The sequence below is a fragment of the Aythya ferina genome, assembly GCF_964211825.1.
Source record: "Aythya ferina genome assembly, chromosome: 27".
NCBI lineage: Eukaryota > Metazoa > Chordata > Aves > Anseriformes > Anatidae > Aythya > Aythya ferina.
Window position 1 is genome coordinate 4,130,021 of NC_140310.1, and position 18,073 is coordinate 4,148,093.

General features: G+C 64.9%; 3 protein-coding genes across 9 annotated transcripts; all 3 read right to left on the minus strand.

The window, feature by feature from the left end:
• Positions 1–50: 50 nt before the first annotated feature.
• On the minus strand, positions 51–8,217 carry DMTN (dematin actin binding protein). 2 transcript variants are annotated; one of them, XM_084499671.1, is made up of 16 exons: positions 7,333–8,217; positions 3,953–4,011; positions 3,734–3,790; positions 3,193–3,267; positions 2,945–3,100; positions 2,801–2,845; positions 2,587–2,695; positions 2,401–2,457; positions 2,163–2,315; positions 1,941–2,050; positions 1,749–1,854; positions 1,552–1,616; positions 1,385–1,444; positions 554–613; positions 358–438; positions 51–277 (listed from the first exon to the last, which is right to left on the minus strand). In XM_084499671.1, the coding sequence occupies exons 3-16, from the start codon at positions 3,749–3,751 to the stop codon at positions 164–166; spliced, it is 1,209 nt and encodes a 402-aa protein (XP_084355797.1). In that variant the 5' UTR covers positions 3,752–3,790; positions 3,953–4,011; positions 7,333–8,217; the 3' UTR covers positions 51–163. The 2 variants fall into 2 exon arrangements, with proteins under 2 accessions (XP_084355797.1, XP_084355796.1); XM_084499670.1 differs by lacking the exons at positions 51–277; positions 358–438; positions 554–613 and adding an exon at positions 694–833 and having other exon boundaries at positions 1,396–1,444.
• Positions 8,218–9,285: 1,068 nt separating this feature from the next.
• Positions 9,286–15,397, minus strand: FGF17 (fibroblast growth factor 17). Of its 2 annotated transcripts, XM_084499676.1 has the most exons (5): positions 15,123–15,397; positions 14,205–14,241; positions 12,564–12,741; positions 11,574–11,680; positions 9,286–11,461 (listed from the first exon to the last, which is right to left on the minus strand). In XM_084499676.1, the coding sequence occupies exons 2-5, from the start codon at positions 14,223–14,225 to the stop codon at positions 11,177–11,179; spliced, it is 591 nt and encodes a 196-aa protein (XP_084355802.1). In that variant the 5' UTR covers positions 14,226–14,241; positions 15,123–15,397; the 3' UTR covers positions 9,286–11,176. The 2 variants fall into 2 exon arrangements, with proteins under 2 accessions (XP_084355802.1, XP_084355801.1); XM_084499675.1 differs by lacking the exons at positions 12,564–12,741; positions 14,205–14,241; positions 15,123–15,397 and having other exon boundaries at positions 11,574–12,302.
• Positions 15,398–15,783: 386 nt separating this feature from the next.
• Positions 15,784–17,992, minus strand: NPM2 (nucleophosmin/nucleoplasmin 2). Of its 5 annotated transcripts, none has more exons than XM_084499679.1 (10): positions 17,881–17,992; positions 17,372–17,435; positions 17,203–17,288; positions 16,975–17,088; positions 16,779–16,872; positions 16,587–16,696; positions 16,297–16,325; positions 16,158–16,197; positions 15,992–16,042; positions 15,784–15,869 (listed from the first exon to the last, which is right to left on the minus strand). In XM_084499679.1, exons 2-9 carry the CDS (start codon positions 17,427–17,429, stop codon positions 15,998–16,000), a joined length of 576 nt encoding a protein of 191 aa, XP_084355805.1. In that variant the 5' UTR covers positions 17,430–17,435; positions 17,881–17,992; the 3' UTR covers positions 15,784–15,869; positions 15,992–15,997. The 5 variants fall into 5 exon arrangements, with proteins under 5 accessions (XP_084355805.1, XP_084355807.1, XP_084355808.1 ...); XM_084499681.1 differs by having other exon boundaries at positions 16,297–16,322; positions 17,372–17,475; positions 17,881–17,945; XM_084499682.1 differs by having other exon boundaries at positions 16,158–16,194; positions 16,297–16,322; positions 17,372–17,475; positions 17,881–17,944.
• Positions 17,993–18,073: the final 81 nt, after the last annotated feature.

The window sequence follows — 18,073 nt, forward strand, 5'->3', positions numbered from 1 at the left end:
AGTTGGGCACGGAGAGGGGGGGTCCCGGAGAGGTGTGTGTGTGTGGGGGGGGGGCACAACGCTGAGCCCCCTGCAAAACGGTAGGGGGCTGGGGGGGGGCTGTGAGGGGTGTGGGGGGGTGCTAAAAACCGGCTGGGGGGGGGTCGTGGCGCCGGGGGGGGGGTCAGAAGAGGAAGGCTTTCTTCTTCAGCTCGTTGCGCTTCCACAGGGCCAGCTTGCCGAACTCCTCGGGGGGCATCTCGAAGACCCGCAGGAAATCCTCGGGGGAGAGGTGCCTCTGCAGGATGGGGGGGGTCAGAATGTGATAAGACCCCCCCCAAAATATTGTCTGCCCCCCCCCCAGGTGCAGCCCCTTACCTCCAGCCTGGTCCTGTCCACGCCGGGGGGCAGCTTGACGCGGCCTCTGTTGGTCACCATCAGCATCTCGTAGGGGTAAATCTGGGATGGGGGGGGGGGAAAAAAAAGCCGTGAGACCCCCCCCAACACACACAGAGCCTGGTGCCCCCCCCCTGAAGCCCACCGCCCCCCCCCCCCCCCCCCAAAGCCCCCTCACCTTTTGCTCCAGCATGCTGGGCAGGGAGTTGCCTCTGTCCATGCGCCCGCGCTGCCCGTTCTGCGGGGACGAAGGCGGCACCATCATCATCCTCACAACAACCCCCCCCCCCAAAAAAAAATAAAAAATAGACACCAGCCGCCCCCCCCACACCTTCATCCCACCCCCCCCAGCCCCTCTGAGGTGTCCCAGCCCCTCCGAGGTGTCCCCATGTGTCCCCCCCCCCCTCCATACGTCACCCTCTGGGCGCTGGCAGCCGGCTGGGCGCTCACCTGCACGCCTGCAAAAGAGGGGAGGGGGCTCAGCACCCCCCTGGATGTCCCCCCCCCCCCATGGGTGACCCCCCCGGACCCGAGGATGTCCCCAGGGGTGTCCCCCTTGTCCCCAGGGGTGTTCTCCCCATGCCCAGGGGTGTCCCCCTCTCCCCAAAGATGTTCCCTGGTCCCCAGGGGTGTCCCCTTGTCCCCAGGAACGACCCCCCCCCCGTCCCTAGGGGTGTCCCCCCTCCCCAAAAATGTCCCCCCCCATCCCCAGGAATGTCACCTCTGTCCCCAGGGACATGCCACCATCCCCAGGGATGTCCCCTTGTCCCCAGGAACGACCCCCCCTGTCCCTAGGGGTGTCCCCCCTCCCCAAAAATGTCCCCATGTCCCCAAGAACATCCCCACATCCCCAGGGATGTCCCCCCTTCAACCCCAGAAATGTCCCCCTGTCCCCAAGGGATGTCCCCCCCTGTCCCCAAGGGATGTCACCCCATCCCCAAAGCTGTCCCCCTGTCCCCAAAAGGTGTCCCCCCCATGTCCCCAAATGCGCCCCCCCCCCCATAACCACGCGGCGCTCACCCGGGCTCCCCTTCTCGCTGCTCCCTGAGCTAAACTCTGCCGACTGCAGCTGGCAGGGGACAGGAGGGGACACGAGGGGACAGCGTCAGTGGGGTGCCACCGCCACCCAAAGACCCCCCCACAACCACGGGGAGCCCCCCCCGAGACCCCACTCACCCGGGTCAGGGTGCTGCGGCCGGAGGCGGGCAGCGAGGAGCTCTTGTAGCTGCCGCTGTGCAGCGCTGGGAGAGAGCGGGAGGTCAGGACTGGGAGCACTGGGAGGGGACTGGGAGGACTGGGAGGGGACTGGGGGGTTACTGGGAAGGGACTGGGGGGGTGGACAGAGCCACTGGGGGTCGTCCTGCCCCACATACACGTGTGGAAAGGCGTCCGGTCCGGCAGCGAGCGGGTTTTCCTGCGGATGGGCAGCGATTTCTCCATCTCCTCCTTCAGGATCAGCTTCCCCAGGTTGGAGGTGACCTGGGGGGGGGACAAGGGACACGCGGGGGGGTCAAGGCTGGCACCTCCCCAGCCCCCCCCGGACCCCCCCGGTGCCCTCCCCTCACCTTGCTCAGCTCCTGCCGCTGGAGCTCCCGCAGGCTCTTCATCTCCTCCGTCAGATCCTCCTCCTCCTCCTCCCCTCTCTTGGAGGCCATCCTCCTCCTCCACTCCGTTTCTGGGGGAAAAAAGGAGGATTTTAGTCCAGCCCCAACCCCGACACAACACCCCCAGAGAAGTTGGGGGGGTTTGTGGGTTTTTTTTGGGGGAAAAACCACCCCAGCGCCTACCCACGACGGCCAGGGACGGGGGGCACGGCCAGTAGTCGGTCTCGATTTTGGCAGGCTGGTTGGGGTCGGGGGGCTGCGCGGCGGGGAATTTGGACGACTCAATGATCAGATCCTCTATCAGGTGCTTGCCGTGGTGGGGGCCGCTGTGGGGTTCTGGGGGGGGCACACGGGGTCGGGGGGAGATAATTAAAAGGGGGGGGGGGGGGTCCCGGTGCCGCGCGCCGTGCGCCGCGCTCACCTTTCTGCCGGTAAATCGGGGGCTTCTTGTAGATGTTGAGCTCCGTGGTGTCGGTCTCTGCACGGGGAAGGGCAGGGTTAGCCCCCCCCCCAGAAGGTCCTCGCCCACCCCCGTTTGCCCAGTTCTCCCAGTTTGGGGGGGGCAATGGGATTTATGGGATTTGGGGGGTTTTTTTTAGGTGCGTACCGGGCCGGTGGAAGTGCTGGACGCTGCTGCGGGGGGTGCTGGCGGCCGGCCGGGGGGGGGGCTGCGAGGTGCCGCTGGGGGTCCGGCTCTCCAACCACTCCCGGATGACCTGGGGGGGGGTCGTGAAGGGGTGGGGGGGCGAAATTTTGGGGGGTGGGCTCGGCGCTCGGCGTCACCCCCTCGTGCGCAAATCCCCCCCCCCCGGCGCACTCACCTCGGGGGACGGAGGAGGAGAGATGGATTTGGGAGACAGCGAGCGCTGTGGGGGGGGCAAAAAAAAAAAAAAAAGGGGTTAATCCCACAGCCAGGGACCCCCCAAATCCCTGGGGGGGGGGATTTTTGTGTCCCCCCCCCTCACCTCCCGGCTGCGGGGCAGCTCCACGTGCTCCATCAGGGAGTAGGTGAAGTGGGGCTCGTAGATCATCAGGTCGGGGCGCTCGATGTCCAGGATGGCCTTGTCCTTGGGGATGGCGGCCAGGTCCTTGTAGCCCAGCACCTCGTTGTCCATTTTGGCCTGGGAAAAAAGAGGCGAAAAAGAGCGATTTTGGGTGCGGGAGGGGAATTTGGGGGTGTTTTTCCAGCGGTGTTTGGGGAACGAGCTCTTACCACGATGCTGGAGGGCGAGCCCGGGACGCTGGAGCCGCGCGAGGAGCAGACGCTCCCAGGGGAGGTCAGCGGTTGCTGGAAGGGATTGGGAATTTATTTGGGATTATTTAGGATTATTTGGGATTATTTGGGATTGGGATTACAGATTTGGGACGATAGATTTCAAATCTGGGGTTTGGGATGGTAGATTTGGGAGCTGGGGTTTTGGCAACCCCAAATTTTGGGCACATGGGGAGGGCTCCGGGCTGGAGTGGGGCCGTGGCACGAGGGCAGGGGGGCACCCCAAAAAAAACACAACAGAAAAAAGGGGAGATGCCCCCGGGGGTGGGGGATTCCTGGGTGGGCCCTGGGGGGGGGTCTCCTCGCCCCCAATTTTTAGGTTTAGGGTTTGGGGACGCTTGGGAGGGGACGGGGACACGTTGCCACTAGATGGTGCTGCCAGGCCAGGAGGAGGAGGAGGAAGGCAGGGGAGGAAGGCAGCCCCAGGGGGGTCCCCAAATTCCGGCACCCCCCCCCAAAGCCCCCTGCCCCCCCCCTTTACCTTCTGCAGTCTTTCCATTCAGCTGCGCACCGGAGGGGCCGGGTCAGTCACAGGGTCCTGTGATGGGGGGGGGAGCAAGAGCAGAAATTTTGGGACCCCCCCCCCCAAAAGGTGGGCACGCAGCACCCCGGGGCAAGGTGCCACCCACCCTGGGGGGGGGACACGAAAAGTTCCGGGTCTGTTTGGGGTTAAGGGGGGGGATTGGGGCCCCCCACTCACCTCTGTGGCTCCGCATCCCTCTGGGTGCCAACGCCGGGCTGGGGGCTCGGGGGCTGCCTCTGTGAGGGCGAAATGGGGAGGGGGGCAGGGTTGGGGGCTCCCCAATTTTGGGATCGATCCCTGGCGCTGGGGGCTTGCCGAGAAACCCCTGGGCACCTTCCCCAACCCCTGAACCAGGGGCAGAACCCACCCCGAGGGACCCCAAGGGACCCCAAAGGGACCCCGAGGAACCCAAAGGGACCCCAAAAGGACCCCAAAGGGGGCTTATAGGGTGGCGGTGGTGCAGCTCCCAGCCCCGTCACCCCAAAGCCGTGCCTGGCCCCTGCCCCGTGGCCGGGTGGCTGCTGACGAGGGCTGAAAGCCGAGGGCACGAGGGCCGGGAGGGCTTTTGTCCCCCAGAAGCCTCCAGCAGCAGCGGGACGCGCACTGCGCCCAGCCCCTGCCCTCAACCCCCCGGCTGGAAAAGCCCCGAAAGGGGTTTGAAAAAAAAAACCAACAAAAAAACCCCACAAAGCCCCCGGACAAAGGAGAAAATTCCCCATTTTTATGTTTTTTTTTTTTTTTTTTTGCCTCCCAACTTCTCCTTTCAGAGCGGGGAGCACCTGGAAAATAAAAATAAATCAAACCCCGTGCCGGCGCAGCGCCCCAAACCTCCCCAAAACCTCCCCAAATCCCCCCTCGGGGCATGGGGTTGGGGGGTGCCAACCACCCCCAGCCCCCCCCCCGGGACCCCAGCCCCAGTAAAAATGGGGAAGGGGGAAATGTGACATCCCCTAGCTCCTTGGGGGGGGGGGGTCGAGCTGCCATAAAGGGGTCCGGAGCCTCCCCAAAAAGCCCCTTTGGAGGTCACCCCATAAAAATCATCCCCTATTTTGGCACCGGGGGGGGGTCAGATCTGCTCGCCCCCAGCCCAGCAGCTCGGGGGCACCTCGGGGGCTGGGGGCCCGGTGCTGTTGGCACCCCCGGAGCGTGGCCGGGCACGGCACAAGGCGGCTTTGTGCTGGCCCCCCCCGCGCCCCCCGTGAGCTCACACTTTCCATCCTCCGAGCCAGGGAGGGTTTGTTCCTCCAGCACAACCCCCCCCACCCCCCCAGCCCTTTTTTTGGGGACCCCACGGGTGCCGTGGCAAGAGGAGGGGACGCGTTTGGGACCCCCCAGGAGCTGCTGGGGGGGGGTCCGGGGGGGGGCGAGCAGATGGATGAGCCGGCAAATAGCAGGAGGCAGAGGAAGGGTGGGTGCGGGGTGGCTGCGGATGCTGGGGAGGAAAAAGGAAAACAAACCCCAGAGAGGGGCTGGGGGGGGGGAGATGGAGCTGTCCCCCCCCCCCACGTTGGATTAAGGGACATGGGGGGGGGGCAGCTTATCGGCTGTGGGCAGGGTGGGGGCCACCGCCCCACGGCACCCTCGCGGCTCCCCGAGATAAGGGCGGCTCGGGGACGGTGCCGCCGGGGGATTTTGGGGGCCAAGAGCCAGGAATAGGGTGTGCGGGGTGGGGGGGGGGACATGCACTGAGCCCCCCCCCTGTGGGTACCTGGAATGGGGAGAGGAAGAGGGATGGACGGACGGATGAACGGATGGGGTGTGGGAGACCCCCCCCCAAAGTGTCACCCAGCCCCTGGGCTGTGGGGGGGGGGGGCGTGGAGAGGTCGGTTTCACACCCCCCCCCCCACCAGACCCCCCCCACCCCGCCCCGAGGAAATCCGGATTTGACTTTTCACAGCCGCCAAAGCCATCAGCGCGCGGGGCCGGGCGAAAGGCCAGGCTGCACGGCCCCCCCCCAAAAAAAAACACCAAAAAACCCCTAACCAGGGGTGCGGGGAGCAACGAGGGACCCCCAGCCTTCCTCCCCTCGCCCTCCTCCTCCTCCTCTCCTCGCTGCCCTTCCCTCCCCAGAGCAGCGGGCGCGGGCCCCCTGCCCTATCCATGCGCGGAGACGGGGGGGGGACACCCGGGGGGGGTCACAAGTTCCCCGAACAGCCGGTTCCTGGGAACGGCTCCGGCGTTTCCCAGCCCAACCCAGCCTCCTCCTCCTCCTCCTCTTCCTCCTCTTCTTCCTCCCCTGCTCGCAAGCACCCGGCTGACGGCGAGGCCCCGAGCGTCCTCCCCGCAACTCGATCGGGCACGGGGCGCACGGGGCGCGCGGTGTCCGGTTCCTGCGTCCTGCTTCTCGCCCTTTCTGTCCCCCCCCCCCCCGGGGGACAGAAAAATTTCTCCCCGATCTGGGCCCAAACCTCACCTACCCACCCCAAAATCCCAACCCAGCCGCTGGTTTTTAATCCCGGATGCGCGGCACCTGCCCAAAAGCCCCCAAAACCCTCGGTTTTTTTTGGGGTCCGGTGCTCCCCCCCCTGCCCCACAGTGCTCCGATGGCCACCCCGCAGCCCACTGTGGCTCACGTGGCACGTAATCTGGGATTAGGATGGGATTAGCCTGCTCATCCCGCACGCGGAGGGGCCGCCGGGGACCCAGCGGGGTCTGGGAGATGCCCACGGCCCCCCAGTGAACCCCAAAACCTCCCAGCCCCATGGGACACCCTACATGGGGTGTCCTGGGGACCCCGATGCCACCACAGTGTGGCACCTGCCCAAAATGTGGCCGGGGGCTCCCCGGGGGCGAGGTGGCAGCTGGTGGCCCTGGTTTTACCGGGCTTAGCCCTGCCTGACCACCGACCCCGCACGCCCACGGCCCCATAGCGGGGTTGGGGTGCCCCAAACGGGAGCCACCGTGGGGCCGGGGGGGGTGCCAAAATCTCAGGGCGCGCCCCAAAACCACAACGAGACCCCCAGAGCATCGACCCCATCGCACCCAGCACCCCTGGGAGTGGGAGATGAGTGGTGTCCCCCCCCCCCCCAAAAAATAAACCCTACAGGGCTGAGACCCCCCCAAACTCACTCCACAGGTGGGGCCGGGAGCGCCCAGGCTCCTCCTCCCTCGGGGGACGCGGTGCCAATGCTGCTGTCCCCAGGGAGGGACTGGGACGTCCCCTGTCCCCAAAACCCCTGCTATGGGGGTGTCTTTTGGGGGGGGGGGGACCGTGGGATAAATCAGGTGCACCCTGGGGAGAGCCGCCCCCCCCGCGTCCCCACGTCACCGCCCTCCTGTCCCCAAGAGCCCCCCGGCAAGGGCAGCTCTGCCCCAAACGGGCACGGGGACACAGGGCAGGGCTGCAGCCCCCCCAGGAGAAGAAGGGGGATGAAATTTTGGGCTGCCCCCACCCTTTAGGACCCCCCCCCTCAACGTTGGGGAGGGCGAGCGGGGAGCAGCGACGGGGAACCCACGGGCGGTGGCCGCCGACCCTGCGCAACGCAGCCCCCCCCGGAGAGGGTCCCGACCCCAATCTCCCCTTTCCCTTCATCCCCACAGCCGGGGGGGGCACTCACCTAGGGCTGGGGCCACCTCATGCTTCCCTCCAGGGGGGTGGGGACCCCCTGGCCTCCTCCTCCTCCTCCTCTCGCCGAGGCCGAAGCACGGCACCGGGGCTCGCATCCGAGCGCCCGCCGCTATCGGGCAGCGCAGGCGGCGGCCGAGCAGCCCCCGGGGCGCTGATAAGGGGGAGCTCAGCACCCGGGGTGGGTGCGTGGGTGGGTTAAAGGAGGCGGGGGGGGGGCACCCGATGCCGCTCCCCACCTCTGCTGCTGGCTCAGTCCCTTTCGGAACAAGAGGAGAATTAGCCGGCATCATGACGAAGCACTATTGGCGCTCGCTCGCGCGCCCAACGCTTCCCCGGCACAAAGAGGGAGGAAAGCGCAGAGGAACCCGGCCTGCGCGGCCCCGTTCGCCGGCAGGAGCGAGCTGGGGGGGTCCTGGAACCCCCCCCGTGCAAAGCAGCACCCCCAGCTAAAAGGTTTTGCCCCCCCTTGATCCCAATGCTGAGCACCGCGCGGTGCAGCGGGTGGTGCGGCAGGAACGCGTCCGCGGATCCTGCCCCAAAGCTGGGGGGGGTCCGAGGGTGGCACCCCCGTTAATTGGAGGAGAACCTCTTGGAAACACAGCTCCGGGGCTGAGGGTGCTCAGCAGGGCACGGGGAGGTGCTGAGCACCTGCCAAAAAAAAAAAATAAAATAATCAAACCCTGACCTCTGAGGGGAGCCCAGCACTGGGGCAGAGCCGCTCCCCTCCGCACCCCAATTCCCAGGGGGGCACCATCGAGCCCCCAGCCCTGGCGCTGAGCGCTGAGGCTGGCCCAGCACCGCAGGGTGTGCCGGGGCAGGGCGGGGAGGCTGCGGCCTCCTCCTGCCCTCCAGCAGGGAAATTTTGGGGTGGTGGGGAGAGAGAACCCAGCCCTGGGGGGGCGCAGAACCCGTGCCGGCGGTGCCGCGGCGCAGGAAGCCGGCAGCTATTCCCGGCTGTGTGTGGGAGAGCTGCCTGGAGACGGGGCCTCCGCTGCTGGGTGCTCTCCCCCCAGGCACACACGGAGCTGCTTGCTGCCTCAGTTTCCCTCCTGGCTCCCCAGAAACCATCTGGATGCGCTCACGGGGGGGGCTGGATGCGCACACCGGGGGGATACGCACACCGGGGGGGGCTGCGCACAGAGGGTGGGGGCATGCACGCACCCTTGGGTGCCAAGGCCGGCATAATTCGGAGGCCAAACCCCCCCGGTCCCAGCTGCAGGATGCAGACCTGCCCCATCCTGGAGGTCCCCCTGGGGCCGTGCCCGTCGCTGGCCGAGGCTGCAGCCGCCCCCCCCCGGCGCTAACCCAGTTTCTCAAGCATGAAGGCAGCGCAGCGGCTGCTCGCCGCCAGCCTCCGGCACCCGGGGCACCCGATCCGGCTGCGGCTCCCGCAGCAGCACGCCCAGCACCCAAGGGTGCCAAGGAGCAGGCTGGAAATGCCCCTTTCCTGCCCCCCCCGAGCACCGTGCACCCACCGAGAACCACGCGCGGCCACGCTCCGGAGAGCCCCCGCGGGGTCACCGCGCCGTGTCCTTCACCGCCAGCTCTGCGGGGGGCTGGGATGGGTTTAAAGGGGGGGGGTTACAGGGTGGGCAAGAGGAGAGCAGGGCCCTACCTTCAAGGGAGCCCCCGGCCCGCCGCAGGCAGGTTCGCCCGTCCGCCGGGAGCCATGCCTGCGCCGAGCATCCCCTCCCTGCGCCGCACGGCGCGTTGCTACAGCGACCGCCTCCCTCCGCAGCCCCAGCGATGGAGGAGGATGTGCAGGAGCCGCCTTCGGCCTCACGGGAGCCGGGTTGGCCAAGGGGATGCTCCCCTCCGTGGCCCTTCCATGGGGCGGCCACGCCGTGACCCCGAAGCCAAGCCGTGCCCCAAGGGGTTGGGGTTGGAGAGGGGCACCCCTGGGTGCCGGGCGCAGCAGGGTGGAGATGGGGTGACAGCAGGCTGGGTTTGGGGTGTTGGGGGGGGCCCCAAATTCCCTCATCACCCCCTAACTGAGCCCAGGGGATGGCAAAGGCTTGGGGAAGGCAGGGGGTTGGCGAGACATCCTCCAGTGCACTTTCTCCACCTCCGCCCCCCGCCCCGGGTCTCACCTCAAAAAACAAGAAAGAAAACCCAGTGTGGGTTTGTTTTTTTTTTTTTTTTTTTTTCTTCTCTTCTTCCCCGGCCATAATTAAAAAGGACTCACCCTTCCGAGCCCTTTCTATCCCGGGAGGTCGAGAAGAAAGAGAGGGGAGGAAGGGGGGAAAAAAAAAAAACCCTGAAAGAAAGGAGAGGAAGGGCTCGGGAAGGAGAGGAGAAGGGGAGAAAAAGGGACGGGGAAAAATTAAAAGCGGAGATTACACAAAGGGAACTCCTCTACCTTTGAAGCTTGGGCTAAATTGGGGAGGGGGCGGCGGGGGCAGGGAGGGTACAGACAGCTCGGCCCCTTTCTCAAAGCCCTCTCCTTTCAAGAAGGTCTCGAATTCCTGCGGAAACAAGGAGCCGGGGCTGGGGGGGCGAAGGAAACGGGGAGGGGAAGAAAAAAATTAAACCGGCCGCCCGGCTAATTCCTGCCCAACACACCTGGGCAGGCAGCGCCGGGCGCATTGTTCGGCCCTAATTGCTGGGTGTTGCGTTTCTCCCCTGCTTTTAAAGCTCCATTGAACTCAAACTGTTATAATTTTCTCCCCGCGCCCCCCTCCATGCGCCCGCATTACGCTCGCGGGGCTTTGTAGGGGCTGGGAGATGTGGTTAAGGGGTGGTTAAGGGATTACATCCTCCCCGCCGGCCGGCCGGGGCATTGTGAGAGGTAAAAGTAATTATGGGGAGAGGGCACGGCACGGGCTGGGGGCTGCGGGGGGGACAGACGGCCCCAAAATTGGGCTCTGAGCCGAGGTGATGCTGCTCCGTGGGGAATTTGGGCACGGGGATGTGCCAGGTGCCACCGTGGTGCTGTGTGGGGACACGCGGGATGTCCCCAAGCATCAGGGCACATGGTTTGGGGCACGGAGAGCTGGGTGCCCCCGTGCCAAGGGGAGCAAAGCCCCCGCTTGTGCTGGGGCCAGGCTGGAAGGAAAAAAAAAAAACTCACCGAGGCCAGGTCCGTCTAGACGCTGCTTTTATTTGCCTCGGGGCTTCCTCCGTTACACACACCTCAACTCCAAAGTCTAAGTGTTTAGGCCTAAAACCGACTCAAAGGAAACAGCAGAGCTCGTAAAAAACACGACTGATAATAAAAAATTAAGTCTAAAAGGTTTTTGCTGCCTGCATCCACAGGCACCTACACACAGCCCGGTGCCACTGGCACCCCCCCGGTGCCACCGCGGTGGCCAGGAGAAGGGCACAGGGCTCCCCCCACAATAAATAACCCCAAGACCTCGTGGCCACGGGGTACAAGTGCTGGCCACCGGGTCTGGGTGCCCAGCACCCCTCCAAGAGCTTTTGGGGACGGACTGGCACGGTGCGGGACCCCCGGTCACCACGGTCACCTCGCAGGGTGACAGCCGGGTCACAGCCCCGGGGCTGGGGGTGGCCTCAGCATCCCCCCAGCAGCAGGATGGGGTCACAGACGTGGCTGGGGGCTTGGTGGCATGGGGAGAAGTCCCTAAAAAAAATAAAAATAAAGGGGGGGGGGCAGACACCCCAGCCAGAGAGGGCGATGGGCAGAGGCACGGGGCGGTGAATTTGGGGTGCTGCAGGGGGTCACCGCACCCACAGCCACCCGAGTACAAAAATAGAGCATCTTTACGCCAAAAATAGAGAGAAGTGGGGAGAAAACAGTGCTTGGGGGGGCACGAGGAGAAGAAGAAAAGTCCACAAGGAGGAAGAGGAGGATGAGGAGGGCGGCCGGGGCGCTACGTGGGGGTGCGGGTGCGCCGGGTGCGGCGCGTGGGCTCGTCCTCGCCCACGAACTCGAACTGCTTCTGCCGCTCGGCGTTGGGGAAGGGCAGCTGCCCCCGGTACAGCCGCTTGATGAAGTGGGCTTCCCGCTGGTTCTGGCGGCTGCGGGAGGCTCTGCGGGGCCGGCCCTTGCGGGTGAAGGCCATGTACCAGCCCTCGTAGCGGGCGTTGCGGAAGGCCGTGTAGTTGTTCTCCAGCACGATCTCGGTGAAGACGCAGTCTTTGCTCTTGCCGTTGGGCTGCTCGAGGGGAAAAAAAAAAAGAAAAAAAAGAAAAAAAAAAAAAAGGGACGTAAGCTCTGGGGATGGAGGGGAGAGGGGATAAGGCTGCCACCTCCCCGCCCGGACTCACTTTCCCCACCAGCTTGCCCCGTTTGCTCATGCAGATGTACTGCTCGCTCTCGGCTCCCTTGATGCGCACGCGGCTGCCGAAGGTGTCCGTCTCCACGATCAGCTTGGCTGCGAGGAGAAAAGCACCAGGAGGTGTCCCGCCGGGGCTGCAAAGCACCTGCACCCCAAAAATCCCCATCCCCGTGCCCGAGGGGACACCAAAAATCCTTTCTCCCCATCCCCGTTTCGCTCCCCCCCGTCCCTCAATCCCTCGCCACCCCTCGTGCCCGAGCCCCCCGGCACGGGGCACACCGCGGGCTGCTCCCCAGGACATGATGCTAAAAAAGGGCTTTTGTTAAAAGCCAGCAGAGGCAAACCGGGCGTTTGATGAAAGCCCCGTGGAGAGCAGCGGCCCCTTTCCAGCCCCCCCCATTTCATTGTCGGGGATTCAATGGGGTTTTCCAGGGCCAGACCGAGCCCAGCGCCCGGCGGGTTAATTATCCTCGTCCTCATTGTCTCCCCCCGAGGTGGCTGGGAGCCGACACCAAAACCCACAACCCCAACAGGTCCCAAGTGTAACCAGACAGGGAGAATTTAGGGAAAGCCCTGGGAAGGTGGCAGAGACCTGGCGGGGCTGCGACGGGGCCGGGGACCCCCATAAAACCCCCAGGGGATGGTGCCGGGGCTGGAGGGGCTCTGCCTGCTGCCCTCCACCCATCAATATTTTAGGTGATCCATTTATTTGCCACAAGATAGCCATAAACCTGATATTTAGTTTTTTTGCTGCATGATATTGGCCAGAAACGCATGGATTTGGAAGTTTTGAGGTCAGAACCAGACAATTTGGAGCCGCGCTCCTATAGGAGCCCTTTTTGGGGTTATAAAACCAGCACCCAGCTGCAGCGCCCACCTCCCCGACCCTTCCCTGACACCCCACAAGCGCTTCTGTCCCCAGACAGGCACCCACCTTGCCCCCAAATCCCCCCGGGGGGGCTGGCAGCGGGCTCCTTACCGAATTTGTTGCCGTCCTCGGCGGTGGCGGTGATGCGCTTGCCGGTGACCTGCACGTGCTTGCCGCTGGTCCGGCTGTAGAGCTGGTACTCCCTGACCTGCCGCCGGCTCAGCTGGTCGCTCACGGCCCCCTGGTCCCTCACGTACTGGTTAAAATTAGGAGACGGGTGATTCTCCCCCTTTGTTTACGATACAAAGGGAAAAAAATAAAATCAATTTGTTTCGGACAGCCCACGGCAAGGGGATGGAGAAGAGGGGGGGGACCTGGTGGGAGCGCTGCCGGCACGGGGTGAGCCCGCTGTGGCCTGTTTGGGGGTCTTGTGGGCAGCTCCAGCCTGGATGGGGTTTTTTGGGGGTGCTGAGACCCCCAAGAAGGTGCTGCAGGAGCAGGGAGAGGCAGGGAGCTCTCCTGGCACCCGCACGAGGAGGATGCGGGGAGGACGCTCTCCACGGTGCACAGCCTGCATCGGGGATGGGAACAAGCTCCTGGCTGTGTCCTGACCCTACAGGCACCCACCGACCTCTCCGCCCCATGGAGCACCCCGGAGGGTGCTGAGGATGGGTTTGGATGCAGGGACAGCGCTCAGCCCCCAGAGCAAAGCACCCCAGAAACATCCACATGTTCCAGGACCTGGGGACTGAGCTGTTCCCACAGTGCCGGGGGGATAAAACGCAGCATGGACCCCAAATGGGATCACGGTTTGTGCCTATGGGGTGGCATAACCCCCCCAAATAAAGGGTTATTGGATATAAATGGGGCACAGCCACATGTTTTGGGGTGCTGCCTGCTCTGTGAGTGCACCCAGGACCCACCTCCGCACCCCGCACTCAGCGGGACCGTGGGGGCTCTGCTGACCCCCCCCAGGCCAGACAGGACCCCCGGCTCCCCACCACCTTCGTGGGCACCTTGGGGGCTCATTTCCCGCCGGGATCCACTTTAAAAACACTTTGGGGGTGGCCGGGGAGGTGGTGGGGAGCTGGGGGGGGGCCCTCTCCATCAAAGGCGCTTCCCTTCCCTTCCCCTCTCGTTTTCAAAGAAATAAAAGCTGTTACCTTGGGGAAAAAAATAAAAAGGGGGGAAAAAAATAAAAAGGAAGGAAAAAAAAGGTCCCGAGCACGTATTTAAGGCTGCCGGGGGGTGGTTTTGTTGGGGCTGGGGAGCAGAGGGTGCTGATATGGAACAGTGCATTTTAATAGCCGCGGCCCTTCAGAAGCGCACAAAAAGGGACGGCGCAGCCCGGGAGGGGGAAAGGGGGAGAAGGGGAGGGGGGCACCGAGCCTTGAACCCCCCCCCCCAAGCACCCCGTTAACCCCCTCTGATGGCATCGAGGGCAGAATCCGGCCTGGGGGGCAAGAAATGCACCCCCTGAACAAGGGGGGGGCTCCCCAATGGCCTCGCCTTGGGGACGTGGGGAAGGCGCCGGGCACCCATGGGTGGCCCAACCCCGTGGGCACCCTCCAGCATTGCTGCCCTGCCCCGGGGCTGGCCCCTGCCACCCACCCGTGAGGAAAATCCCCAAAACGAACAAAATTAATTAACAGCAAAATTAATTAACAGCATCCCAAGTCATGGCTAAGAGGGACCCAGGGGCGAGCCGGGCTGCGACGGGGTTTTTGGGGGAGAGGCAGCTCGGTGACCTACCTGGGTCTGACAGGAGAACATCAGGAGCTGGAAGCATCTGCGGCGGGGAGAAAAGAGGAAAAAAAAAAGAAAAAAGGGAGAGGAGCAGGGGCTCGCTCGGGGTTTTTGGAGGCGAAATTTCGAAATTTTTGCCGGGTGAAACCAACCCCGAGGCACCCGGAGCGCGCCGCTTACATGGAGAGGTTCTGCAGGCGGAGGGGCTGCATGGTGCTGGCCAAAACCCCCCCCCCCCCCAGGGGTGAGGGCATGAAAGGAAGGCAGGGAGCTGAGCTGCCACCCTCAAATCTCACCACGACCCCGCCGGGGGGGTGCCCGTGGCCCCCTCCTCCTCGCTCGGGTGCCCCCCGAGACCCTGCCCAGGCGCGGGGTTGGGGGCATGGGGCTCAGCTCCTCGCCTCGTCCCACCCCATCAGCTTCCCATTTGGGGGGCAGCTCCTGCCTCGCTGGCATCTGCTGGGGGGGGGGGGCTGTGGGGGGGCTGATAATAGGGGAAAAGGGCTGGGCTCCCCCCTTTTTCCCCCCCCCCCTCTCCAGCCCCAAAAAGCAGGGCGGCACCCGGAGCCGTGCGCCCCCCGCGCAGCCCCTGCTCCCCTCTCCTGGAGGGTTTTAAAGGTGGGGGGGGGGCCGTGGAGAGGGGCTGAGCCTCCCCTGGGGGGGTCGGGGGGGGCTAAGAGGGAAGGAGGATGGGGGCTGGGGGGGGGGGGGAGGAGGAGGAGGAAGAGGAGGAGGAGGAGGAAGGGGGAGGCTGAGTGGGGCTCGGGGTGTCCAAGCCCCATGGGGAAGGGGAGGAGATGGGGGGGGGGGGTGGGGGGGTGATTTTGGGGCATTAAATAGGGTCTGGGGGTGGGAAGAGGCCCCCCCAGCTCAGCCAGGCCTTGGGGGGGGGACGGGACAGGGAAGGGGGGGGGATGCGCTCACCTTTAGGATGCTTTTTGGCACCCGGCTTCCCAAAAGGTGCCCCCCTCGGGGAAAAAAAATCACCGCGAGGGGTTTTTAACCAGCTGGTTCCGCACCGGGGGGGCCCTCCGAGCCCCCCCCCAGCCCCAAATCCCACCCCTATGGAAGGGCTGGATGAGATTTCCCCCCCCCCCAAATGCCTGTGGGGTCGGGTATCGGGTCCCTACAGGGGGCAGGGGATGCGCCCCCCCCCCCCACGCTCCATTTGCTGTGCCGAGGGGGTGCCAAGTGCCAATAAACACCCCCTGGGGGGGGGGTCACACACCAAAAGGGGGGGTCCTGTAGGAACTGCTCCCCCCCCCCCTCCTGCCTCAGTTTCCCCAAAGAGCAGGGGCAGCACCGCAGAGGGGTTTTGTGGGGGGGGGGGCTCAATTAGCGCTAATGACCCCAATTAACCCCCCCCCCCCGGTGTTTTCTCACCTCCCAGGCCAGGTCAATGGGTTCCAATCCCCCCCCCCGCTGCTCAATAATCCCCCTTTGTCCCCATTCACCCGGCTTTTGGTGCCCCCCCCCACCCCAAAAGGGACCCCCAGGTTGTGGGGAAGGACCCTATTGGGGTATGGGGGGGGGGGGGGACACAGCCCCACAACCCCCCCCCCATCCCAGCACGGAGAGCCAGGGCTGCAAAACCACATCCTTTATTATTATTATTTTTTTTTGGGGGGGGCACCAAAATCAGAAGGTTTCCAGCCTCTCCTGCACCAAACCCTGCAAAAAAAAGGGGAAAAAAAATTAAAAACGGGCGCCCCCCCCCCTCCGGGGACCACCTGAGCCCCCCCAAATGGGACTGGGGGGGGCGCACAGGGGTCCCCAAACCCCCCCCCCCTTACCTGGGGTCACTTCTTTGCCGCTGCCTTTTTGCCCCGGCCGCCTCCTCGCCCCTATAGGGGATGGGGAAGGGGCTGAGTGTGAGGGGGGGGGGGAGCCCCCAGCCCCCCCCCAACACCCCATTTTTGGGTTTTTTTGCCCCCCCCCCAGGGTTGGCCACCCCCTTACCTTGCTGGGAGGGGGCTCCTGGGGGGCGGCGCTGTTCCTGCTCGGGGGAAACGAGGTGGGGGGGGGGCTGCGGTGAGGGGTGTAATAGGGTGGGTGCCCCCCACCCTATTACCCCCCCCCCCCCAAACCCCATACTCACTGCTCGTCCTCCTTCTCCAGCCTCCTCTTCTAGGGGAGAAAAAAATGGGAATATGGACAGCGGGGCTGGGGGGGGGGCTCACAGACCCCAAAACTCCCCCCCCTCCAAGAAAAAAGGGGAAATTGTGCGATTTTGGGGTCCCCCCTGAGGTTTTGCCCCCCCCCCCCTTGCCCATATCTTGGGGGGGGCTCACAGACCCCAAAACTTTCTCCCCCCTTCAATAAAAAAGGGGAAATTGTGCAATTTTGGGGTCACAGCCCCCCCCCTAAGGTTTTGGGGCCCCCCCGTACCTTGGCGGCGTTGCCCCTTTTGGCACCTTGGGGCTTGGGGGGCTCCTCCTCTTCATCACCTTCCTCCTCCTCCTCCTCCTCCTCTTCCTCCCAGGACAGGTCGGGCATCACTGGGGGAGAGCCGGGGCTGCAGCACCCATGGGTGGGGTTTTTTGGGTTGTTTTTTTTTTTTTTGGGGTGGGGGGCACTTACGGGAGATGTGCTGCCCGCTGATGTAGACGGGGCCGGACCCCGCGCGCAGGTGGAAGGTGACGGGGGGGGTCAGCTCCACGCCCCCCAGGGTGGCCTGAAAAAACCCCAAAAAACACCACTCCAGACTTTATAGGGTCTTATGGGGGGGGGTTGGTTTAGGGGGCAGCCCCCCCCCCCCCCACCCTTGGGTGCTCACCATGGGCAGCACCGAGGGCTTGAGGGTGGCGATGGGCACGGGGGCGTCCTCGGGGGTGGGGGGCACGATCTCCAGCACGTGGAACTCGTCGCGAGCCTTCTCCCCCAGGCAGACCTGTGGGGTCACGAAGAGCCCCCCCAGAGCATCCCAAAAAAAAAAAAAAACAGCCAAAAAAACCCAAAATCCGGCTGTGGGGGGGGGTATTTAATAGGGGAGGGGGGCACCTACTGTGCGCAGGGCCAGCTGCTGCTCGCAGTGCCACTCCTGGGGGGCCTGGAAGGTGTAGGACGCCCGCTCGCTGCTCAGCTCGCACCCTATAAATAATGGGGGGGGTCAGTGGGAGCCCCCCCCATGGGCTCGGCCCCATTTGGGGGTGTTATGGGGTGGGGGGGCTCACCCCAGATGAGGGCCATGGGCTTCTCGGACTTGCTGTCGGTGCTGCCGGTCGTGGACATCGCGCCCTGGGGGCGCACGCGGAGATGTTTTTTGGGGGGGGTCCCGCTTGGAAAAACATCCCCCAAAATTATAGGACCCCCCCCCAAATTATAGGAACCCCCCCCCCAGCCCCTTTAGGGCCCCCCCCCAAGCAGAGGAAGCCTCACCCCAAGCGCTCAGCAGGTTCCCAAATCACACCCAGGATCCCCCCCCGCTCCACACTTATAGGGCCGGGGGGGGGCTGCGGCCCTATAAGCCCCCAATCCCACCCCCCCAATGGGGGCAGTGCCCACCCAGGGTCATTAGTGCCTGCAGCTGTGCCGTGGTTAATGAGGGGGGGCTCATTAGGACCGTGCTTAATGAGGGGGGGGCCCCAACCCTGCTGGCATCGTCCTGGGGGGGCTGTCCCCAATTTGGGGGACCCCAGTGACACCCAGTGGTCCCCCCCCCCCGGTGACGGTGGCCTCGTACCTGGGTGGCCCCAGGGGTGCCCGGGGGCTCTGGGGGATGGGGAGGGGGTCACGGCCCCCCCCAGTGCTGGGAGTCACCTCCATGTGCCCCGAGTCACCCCAGACCCCATCTGTCCCCAAAACCCATCCCCTGTCCCCAAACTCTGTCCCCATGTCCCATCCCCTGTCCCCAAACCCCATCCCCTTTCCCCATC